General features: G+C 27.0%; 2 protein-coding genes and 1 long non-coding RNA gene across 6 annotated transcripts; 1 reads left to right on the top strand and 2 right to left on the bottom strand.

The window, feature by feature from the left end:
* The first annotated feature begins 5,201 nt into the window (after positions 1 to 5,201).
* LOC122850916 (transcription initiation factor TFIID subunit 11-like) lies at positions 5,202 to 5,627 on the top strand. The gene is made up of 2 exons (XM_044149966.1): positions 5,202 to 5,377; positions 5,454 to 5,627. The coding sequence occupies exons 1-2, from the start codon at positions 5,219 to 5,221 to the stop codon at positions 5,625 to 5,627; spliced, it is 333 nt and encodes a 110-aa protein (XP_044005901.1). The 5' UTR covers positions 5,202 to 5,218.
* Positions 5,628 to 7,277: 1,650 nt separating this feature from the next.
* Positions 7,278 to 8,267, bottom strand: LOC122851978 (acylglycerol kinase, mitochondrial-like). 3 transcript variants are annotated; one of them, XM_044151520.1, is made up of 4 exons: positions 8,236 to 8,267; positions 7,829 to 8,094; positions 7,622 to 7,740; positions 7,278 to 7,557 (listed from the first exon to the last, which is right to left on the bottom strand). In XM_044151520.1, the coding sequence occupies exons 1-4, from the start codon at positions 8,237 to 8,239 to the stop codon at positions 7,383 to 7,385; spliced, it is 564 nt and encodes a 187-aa protein (XP_044007455.1). In that variant the 5' UTR covers positions 8,240 to 8,267; the 3' UTR covers positions 7,278 to 7,382. The 3 variants fall into 3 exon arrangements, with proteins under 3 accessions (XP_044007455.1, XP_044007454.1, XP_044007453.1); XM_044151519.1 differs by lacking the exon at positions 8,236 to 8,267 and having other exon boundaries at positions 7,278 to 7,533; positions 7,829 to 8,184; XM_044151518.1 differs by lacking the exon at positions 8,236 to 8,267 and having other exon boundaries at positions 7,829 to 8,184.
* Positions 8,268 to 8,838: 571 nt separating this feature from the next.
* On the bottom strand, positions 8,839 to 9,552 carry LOC122851979. 2 transcript variants are annotated; one of them, XR_006373781.1, is made up of 4 exons: positions 9,483 to 9,552; positions 9,326 to 9,408; positions 9,084 to 9,166; positions 8,839 to 8,923 (listed from the first exon to the last, which is right to left on the bottom strand). It is a non-coding gene; the product is annotated as an uncharacterized LOC122851979 (long non-coding RNA). The 2 variants fall into 2 exon arrangements; XR_006373780.1 differs by lacking the exon at positions 9,084 to 9,166.
* Between the last annotated feature and the right edge of the window lie 1,174 nt (positions 9,553 to 10,726).

The following is a 10,726-nucleotide window of genomic DNA, read 5'->3' on the forward strand; positions in this document are numbered from 1 at the left end:
TTTTAGTAACTTAAAAAGTAAATTAAAAACAAAAACAAAGATACTTACATTTAGAATTCCTTGGTTTTCACGACCTTGACTATCATAATATGATACAATTTTTTTCTCAAAATTTACAACACAAACTGCCCAGTGGTCACGTAAATGTATTGGAATCAGCATGTATTTTTTAGAAAAAATATTGACCTAAAAAAATAATTTTTTCTTGTAAAATAGTAAATAAAGTTATACAAATTAAAAATATAATATTAATATAATACATTTTTGGTCCATCTTCTTATTTCTTCATATTGACAACTCTGCAGCTTTTGATAGAAAAATGAATTTGTCGAATAAATTAATAATGGATCTGTTTCCATTATCAATTTGAAATATGTATTTATAATCTATGGAAAATTGTTAAAATAAAAATTAGAGACAGACGAAATATTAATCAAAATTATACAGTATTATTTGTTTTAATTATTTAAATTTATTACTTTATCATTCAGCCATCTCGTTGGTCTCAAAGTTGCCAGGTCAGCCACTGATAAATCTTCATTACTACCAAGTTTTACTTGCTGTTCTTCATGCATTTTCAACCAATCCTGTTTGTTAAATAAAGTTGAGAAAATTTTCAATTATGTCTGTACAACGAATAAATTTTGAAAAGACTACAAACCGGTGTAAGAGGGAGTTTCTGTGGTGATTGGTTCTCTTTTATACTTATACATGGTGGTGAATGATCAAGTGGAATATCCACCTGCATCTGAATAACACAAATTATTTTTATAATTATATGTATACATGGCTACATAGATGTATTTAAAAACATAAAAAATAATAAAGAAAATTTAAAAACAAATGTAGTAATTAATAAATATTTTTTACTAACAATAAGTGACAAGAAAAAATCTAAATAATATTACTATTTGATAAATATATATTCATACTCACCACTTCATCATTTTCAAAACTCGAAAGCGCACTCGGTTGAGCTGTGTCATCAACGTGTTTATCAATGTACTCGATTCCAAACTATTAAATATATAAAAACATTATTATCCTACAGTTTTATTTCATGCTTCATCATAAACGGTGCTTACTTCATCCATGAGATCTTGGATATTATCATTTCCTATTTTTTTTTCTACATTTTCATTTGAGTCACTTTCACTGTCACTTCCAGATGACATACCGTCTTCAGATGATGAAGTGGATGGTTCTTCAAAGATGCCAGCTCCACTTTTCCTCTGCTCTTTACTTAAACCAAGGACATAGTGATTGTAATGTCGAGTAATTTTTCGCTCAACTTTGATGCACATATTACTCCATACAATCGGTGTCACTTGGTTTAATGATTGTTGCCACAAATCCTTGACTATTTTATCACTATAAGTATGATTAAAACCAATGTGCTTGTCGAAATAACATTTGGCAATACCCCAAGCCATTTCTATCGCATTATACTTATAGTGATATGGTGGTAATCTTAATATTGTGTGCACTGTATTTTCTCTAACGTATTCATCTATGATGTATTTTTTTTGTTGATTTTCTTTTAATAATCCACACAGTCGAAGTAGTTGTTCTTTATTAGAACCTTCGACGTGTGGAATGTTTTTTTGTTGTAACCAAGTTCTTAATTCATTGACGTTCCAGCTTGAACTTGGGAGCTTTTCATACTTGAAATTAAATTATTATTATTTTTTTAAATTAATTATATTTTTTTATATACACAAATATATAATTTAAATAAAAATAATACTATATTTTTGACTGAATTAAAAAAAAAAAATCTATTTTTAAAACGAAAATAAAATCAATCTTACGAGGTAAAAAAAATTATTCTTTAATAAAAAATAAACTTCACGAATAAATTATTTTTAAATTATTACATATATACAGCAATCCATGCAACAAGTGTTTTCTAAAAACTTATAAAAATTAAAAAACACTTGTTGTATATAAAACACTTGTTGCATGGTACCTTATATACACCAGCGCCTCCCTTGTGTTTTGTGTGAACTTTGAGAAAATCAATACTTTGGCGTTGCGCAAATCAATAAAATGCATATAGATGTGATTACTGTGTGCGTGTGTGTGAATGCGCAGAGTTTGAATTTAAAATTATAGCTGACACACATTTGTAAATTAATAAAAAAAAATTATACAATTTTATAAACTTGAATAAAAAGAATAACAATAAAAAAAAATAAAAATTATTACTTGTACTGAGTGATAAGGAGCATTATCGAGTATTATTGCTGTTGGTTTTTTCAAGTTTGACAGTAATTGCTGTGTAAACCATTCTTGAAATTTCACAGCATTCATTTCATCATGATAATCATCATCAATCTTTGGTTTTTTTTTTGTTTGGAGGATGAATTCAGCTCCTGGTACAAAACCTTCCTTTCCACCTGCATGAAGGATTATATATCTTGCACCAGGATTAATTGTTTTTTTTGAGCAACTTTCAGTTTTTTTATTTTGCCATTCTTTTGTCTTCATTGCACCTTGTCTAAAAATCCATGTCTCGTCCACAAAAACGAAATCCAAGCCTTTTTTTTTTAGCTCCATATATGCAGAGAGAAATTGAATTCTTTTGATAGCGATGTCTTTGCGATGAATCAAATACCGTCTTCCATCCCTTCTCTTCCATGAAAATCCCATCCTTATTATTAATTTACGTAAAGTACTATTCGAGCCATCGAATTTAATTTTTTTTTCCCTATTTTTTTAAAAACAAAGTTATTAAATTTAATAAGACACACCAACCAGTTACAGATAATGAATATTAAATAAAATGGCATTTTTTGTTTTTTGATAAACAAAATAAACACGTGTTGTCAATATTTTTTAACATTATTTAAAAATCTAATTAGCTATACAATAAATAAATTAAGCATTGATATAACAAATCAACATAAAATAACATTACTTACTATTGAAATTAATAAAATATCAAGTGCATTATTTAATTAAAATGAAAAAAATTTTGCAAGATTAAGTCCTTATTTTATTGGTGATTTAATTAAAATTTAATTGATACTTTCAAATTTTTTAAATGTTTTTTTCAACAAATAAATTTAAATAATTATTTTGATTTTCTTAATTGCCGAGAAAATAAATTAATAAATAATACATATTGGAAAAGCTGTAGCATTTATTATCTGTTGATAATAATATTATACTTTATTTAAAAAAAAAACTTTTATTTATTTATTATTTTTCTCAGTGCCCATGAAGTATAATTAAAAACGTACCTTATTAATTCGAGAAGCTTCGACACGGTGATAGACTGACCTAAAGAATTTGGATTTTATTAAATATTATATCAGGGTAAAAAATTAAAAATATATATTGGCTATATACTAACGAAGGGCGGCGAATTCATATATAATATTTTTTATTTGTTGTTTTACAATTTCATCCACATCCTGCTTCAGTTTTTTTCGGCTCCTTATTTTACCAGGAGTCGAAAATTCAACGCCTGCTTGAGCAGATTCAACATGACGTTTTACTGTTTGCGGGTTCCAGCCAACAGCTGCGCCTACCATTGCCCTATTATATTTATTTAAAAAAAAAAAAAAATGTTCATTTATCTACAGATATTCAGTGAGTAAAATATCTAAATAAAAAAATTATTTAATGAGCATAAAATTAATTAAATTAAATAGAAAAATAATAAGTTTCATGTTAAAGATTACATTCATGGGGTGGATCACTCGAAGAAGCATTTGAACAATGTGCAATTGCAATGTTCAATTACATGAGTCCGATAGATGATGTTGAAATATTACAAAAATATGATATTGAATCAGAAGGACATGATTTTGACAGTCTATTGTATAATTATCTACATGAATTATTATTTATGTTTAGTGCTAAACCATTTTTAATTGCAAAAGTAAGACCAAATAATTGTCATTTAAAAATATTCAACACTTGAATAATTATTGCTTCTTTTTTGTATTTTTTAGAAAATTAAAATAACAGAATTTGACAAGACAAATTATCGAATAAAAGCAACCCCTAGATAATACACTGAAAATATTTATTAAAGAACGAAACCCAAGTGAAAGCATACACTAATACGCTGTTGAAGTACTCAACAGGTAAATTATTTCATTTTTCTTTTAACACGTGAACGAAATAAATTTAACAAATTAAAAATTTTAATTTATAAACTGTTGAATTACTCTAATTTCTTTACCAATAATTTCATTCACTTTATTTGTTATGGCATGTTTTTAATTTTTAAATAAAATTCATAACAAAAAAAACAAAAACACCTTGATGTGAATGACCTTTTTCAATGTCTTTAAATATTTTATAAAATTAATTTTAAAAATAATACGATATTTTGTTTTTAGATCATCAGAACGTACACCAGTATGAAAGCACGTAACTTCAAAAGATGGTGAATTATCATCAACATCAACACGAGTAAGTGGCACATCACCATGTCCAACACCAGAATTTCGTATGTCTGTATTAATGATGTCTAATAGATTATAATTAAAAAATTTGCAAACTGTCGTCAAGTAGTAATTTAATAAAACGAATACGACAGTAGAAAAAGTTAAAGTTAAAACTATCAATATAAAAATAAAATGGTTTGAATTATAAAGAATAATTTTGTAAAAGTATGAATTGAATCAAATACTTTTTACTCAACTAAATTGATTGTTTGATACAAAGAAAATAAAATTTTACGTCAATGTTTAGCAATGTTTTTTTTTAGTATATATAAATCCCAACTGAATAAATGATGCTTCACTAGCATATATCTAACTCCATCTTTAAGTGGTTGTGATTGTTCTTTTTTTGGTGGTAATTCCCAGTCTGGATTAAAATTAAATGCAAACTGACTGAGAATACGTAGTTCACATTTAAATTGTACCCATCCAGGACTGTTGATAAAACTCCATGGTTGATACCTTCATTAAAATATAATTAATATTATCAATATTAAAAAAAAAACTTGTAAAACTTGTTCATTTAAACCAAGACAAATTAGTGAACGTAGCTTGACATCCATTTGTGCATGAGCATGATCATGTGTTAAATTAACAGACTGGACTGGGGGATATTAACCACCTGACCATAAGGGAATGTTTTATTCAAGAGTAATAATTAAAATAATAATTAATAAATTAATAATAATAATGAATAAACAAATTAAATTTTTAAGTAAATATATTTGTGATGCTCATGTCCAACACCAGAATTTCGTATGTCTGTATTAATGGCAAAACAAGATCATCATTCTCGTACACCAAGTACAAAAATTAAACATTCTAGTGATACAAGCACATCTAGAGATAAAAGTACTGCACGTGTTAGAGATACACTTAGACTTGTCAATGAAAAACCATCATCAACTCATTATGAGATAAAAAAAATCAATTTATTTTCAGTATCAAACACAAACAACATGTATATTAATCTTGTATATAATTTTTTCCAAGGCACAATGTCAAGATGACGACAGTGATGCTGAAAAATTATCACCACTACTTGATTCAACAGAAGATTCTACAACTCATAAGCTACAAAAACGTGATAATGTTCATGATGACGATGATGAAGATGATGATGATGATGATTTACCAGTAACTGAAATTGACAGTGATCCCCATTGACAAAGGCGTATCAATGTCTACACAAATTTAATGTCTGAATCACCAGTACTACGAAAGTTTAATAAATATTAAACAACATTGAATAGTTGTGACATTTAAAAACTGAAACTAGACATACCAATAACGATATTAATTATTTAGCAACTTTTAAATTAGAAGAAATTGTTTTTTTTTATATAAATATCCAACAAGCAGCACTCGTTATTTATTATATCAAATTTAGATTTTATATAGTTATTCAAATCAACGAATAGCAACAATCATAATCTTTTTTTTATAAAAATTAACTAAAAATAATAATTAAATGTTAAATAATAATTTTTTTAAATTATTCATTATAGATAGAAATTAAAAATTTGTACAATTATAAGCAATATTTATAGTTAAGAATTTTAAAACTAAGAATTTTAACGTGGGGCAAAATGGACTAATAAAAATAATAATAAACACTTGACAAAATATACTAGTATTATTTATCAATAAAAAATCGAAAATGTTTCTTTTTTTTTTAGCTAATTTTTTAAGGTTGAAAGTTAAAAAGAAGATTCCAGATAATAATATTCGTCGAAATGCCTAAAAATTAATCATAGAAATTTTAAGCTTCTCTTCCACCCCCTTCCCACCCGTCGATATTATATTTGAAAATTAAAAAATTTTTTTGAAAGCATACACTAATATAAATAAATTGATAACTCACCATATATTCTTGAAATTGCCTAAAGGCATTCCAGCTAGAATCTGTTTAGAAAAAAAACTATGAACACAAAAAAATACAGCTTGTGCTTGACGATTAACACTTCTTCCATTTTTTCGGTCGTGAGCCTTTGCAGGGTACATATTTTTGGACCGTCTTGGTCGTTCAGGTGTTAGTTGGATTTTTTTGTATTTCATTGTTATATTTTTTTTTTTTTACTTAATCGTTAATGAACTTTTATTCATTTATTGTTGTTTAAAATAATTCAATTCAATTAATAATTCATTTAAAAAAAAAAAAGCTTAATTAGAATATCACAGGTAATATATTTTTTATTTTTTTGTAAACTTTTATTTATTTTAATATTTATTTATAAAAACACATCAACGTTTCACTTTTTTCACGAGACTGAAAAAAAAGTTATAGAAAAACGCGAATAAGAAAAAAAAAACGACGATCAAATTAAACTTATAAATATTGTTAACTATCGACGTAGTCCTTTTGTTTTTTTCAAGAAAAACAATAAATAATTGTCAGTTCTTAGAAAGAAAAAAAAAAAAGAAAACAAAACGAAAAAGGAAAAAGATTACAATGTAAATTTTATATGTATACTTGCTGTATACTTCAGTTCATCAATTATATCAAGCAATATTATATATATATTTATTTTTTATTTACCTGTATTATTATGTACATGATGATGTTTAATATGATATAATTGTATTTTAATTTTTAAATTTTAATTGTACATAACTAGTTTAATCAACGATTGATTTATTAGGTAGGAATTATTTCTGGAATTGGTGTTATTGCCATTGCCATTGGTCTTACAGGTGTATTTATGTGGGATTCAATATACAAAAAAATTGTCAAACATGTAAGTTAAATTTGTTGATATTTATTAAATACAATCCTTAATAATTTATAATTTTTTTTAAAGGAATTAATATTGAGTGAATCGTCAACAAGTTTTTCGATTTGGAAAAAAACTCCAATTCCAATGTATTTAGAAATATACATGTTTAATTGGACAACAAAAAGTAACAAAAAGTATACGTCAATTATTCACCTTTTATTCGTCTCCAGCCTTCTTTTACAGAAGATGTTATATTTTGTAGATTTCTATTATCTTGATAACAACGAGAACATCCACTACATGGATCAGTATATTTAAGTGTACCATCAATACGCCAATTTAAATTATTTTTCAATCTACAAAATACAAATGATGCATATCTATAAAAAAAACAAAACAACTATGTAAAATGCAATTATCAAATTAATTTTATGATTATTATACCTTCGAAGTGATCTTAAATACCAGTATTTATCTTTTTGAGCATTTGCATCTCCCCAAGCACCCCATTCAATTTGTCCAACTGCATATATAGGTTTTATTGGATTTTCTGGATCTGGATTCTGCTCGAATAAAATTTAAAATACTATTAAAACACTGATTAATTGTTAAATTGATTATTAAAATTGTAAAAATAATTAATAAATTAACCTCAAGTGATTCAAGCTCAACAACATCAATATATTTAGTTGATCCTTTCATTGTAGCAATTGTTGCATCAGCTAATTGATGAACTAGTAATAAATTATCATATTTTTTATTAAATAAATGATTTGCTGTTCTATTTGTTTCACCAAGTGGTAAAATTCCAATTGGAAATTGTTTTGAATATGCTGAATTTCCATTGTATTTTCTCATAAGACCAGTTAGAACATCTGACAATGTACCATCACTACCAGCAACATCAATTGCATAACCTGAAACATATTTTTTTATATTATACATTTTGATGAGAACCATGAACACCAGGTACCCAGGTCCAGGAAATGCTGTCAGCTGTCATTGAATGTCACGAGATAACTTTAAATATTATTTTATATTATAAAAATAATACACACCCATATTTTGATGAGAACCATAAACACCAGGATACCCAGGTCCAGGAAATGCTGTCAGCTGCCATCAAAAGTCACAAGATAACCTGAAACATTTTTTTTTTATATTATAAAAATTATACACAACACATATTTTGATGATAAACATAAACACCAGGTACCCAGGTCTAGGCAATGCTGCCAGCTGTCATTAAATGTCACAAAATAACTTTAAATATTATTTTATATTATAAAAATTATACACAACACATATTTTGATGATAAACATAAACACCAGGTACCCAGGTCTAGGCAATGCTGCCAGCTGTCATTAAATGTCACAAGATAACTTTAAATATTATTTTATATTATAAAAATAATACACACCCATATTTTGATGATGAACATAAACACCAGTATACCCAGGTCCAGGAAATGCTGTCAGCTGCCATTAAAAGTCACAAGATAACCTGAAACATTTTTTTTTATATTATAAAAATTATACACAACACATATTTTGATGATAAACATAAACACCAGGTACCCAGGTCTAGGCAATGCTGCCAGCTGTCATTAAATGTCTCAAGATAACTTTAAATATTATTTTATAATATAAAAATAATACACACCTATATTTTGATGATGAACATAAACACCAGTATACCCAGGTCCAGGAAATGCTGTCAGCTGCCATCAAAAGTCACAAGATAACCTGAAACATTTTTTTTTTATATTATAAAAATTATACACAACACATATTTTGATGATAAACATAAACACCAGGTATCCAGGTCTAGGCAATGCTGCCAAGTGTCATTAAATGTCTCAAGATAACTTTAAATATTATTTTATAATATAAAAATAATACACACCTATATTTTGATGATGAACATAAACACCAGTATACCCAGGTCCAGGAAATGCTTTCAGCTGCCATCAAGTGTCACAAGATAACCTGAAACATTTTTTTTTATATTATAAAAATTATACACAACACATATTTTGATGAGAACCAAGAACACCAGGTACCCAGGTCTAGGCAATGCTCCCAGCTGTCATTAAATGTCTCAAGATAACTTTAAATATTATTTTATATTATAAAAATAATACACACCCATATTTTGATGATGAACATAAACACCAGTATACCCAGGTCCAGGAAATGCTGTCAGCTGCCATCAAAAGTCACAAGATAACCTGAAACATTTTTTTTTATATTATAAAAATTATACACAACACATATTTTGATGATAAACATAAACACCAGGTACCCAGGTCTAGGAAATGATGTCAGCTGCCATCAAATGTCACAAGATAACTTTAAATATTATTTTATATTATTTAATTCATACACAACATACATTTTGATGAGAACCATGAACACCAGGTACCCAGATCCAGGAAATGCTGTCAGCTGTCATTAAATGTCACGAGATAACTTTAAATATTATTTTATATTATAAAAATTATACACAACACATATTTTGATGATGAACATAATCACCAGGATACCCAAGTCCAGGCAATGATGTCAGCTGTCATCCCACATCAAAATTCAAATGTCACAAGATAACTTCAAATATTATTTATTATTATTATTATTTTTTTTTTTACTTTGTATCGTTCTATACCCGACATGAGGATTCACATTTATAGTTTTATATAATTATATCTGGAACTTGGAATGAACCAGATGTCATTTTGTTTTTTCCGAAGCTGGCCGAATAAGAAAAGTTTGATTGTGTTGGTTCTCCCTCTCCTTTCTCCAGTATAGTGGGGATAGCTCTCAAATTATCTTTGGTAAATTTGACTTTACATGAAGTGTCGATGAATGAAATTGTGAATAAATTACCGTGGGTTGATTGCTGCATAGAGAGTCTGGAAAATATTCCTGTCGACATTTACAATCATGCAACAATATTGTATATGCATAAGACTATAGGAAAAGATAATCTTGATTTTCCAACATCTGATTTTTTAAAACAAATGTTATTAAAAAATTTCTACAAAATTTCTGACGATATTGAAAGTACATTAAAAACAAGTAAACTTTTGTCATATAAATTATTTTTATTTGAAGTAATATTATATAATTTTGATCGTTTATACATTGACATCGAAAAAGCTTTTACAAACCGTTGGTAATTAGTAATACTACATCATGTACGATTGGATTATTACGACGAATGGATACATTAATAAAGACTATACTTATATACCAAAAGAAATTGCTGTTGCTAGTGTAATTGGCAACGTTGTAAATCATTGGATTCTCACTCCGCCCTGTGAATATTCAGAACTACCTATGACTGTCAAAGTTGAAAATCAACGACGACTCAAAGAAATACATGGACTACATTGGTTTGATGGAGAGAGCGACATAGGAAGAGTACTTGATATTTTACGTTGAATTGCAAAACAAAGTAAATTAATTATTACATCTGTAATGTATTTACAGAATCTTCTTGGTCGAGATATTATAAACGCTGAAAATATGAATGAATGGACTATATTT

The sequence above is a fragment of the Aphidius gifuensis genome, linkage group LG3 (assembly GCF_014905175.1).
Source record: "Aphidius gifuensis isolate YNYX2018 linkage group LG3, ASM1490517v1, whole genome shotgun sequence".
NCBI lineage: Eukaryota > Metazoa > Arthropoda > Insecta > Hymenoptera > Braconidae > Aphidius > Aphidius gifuensis.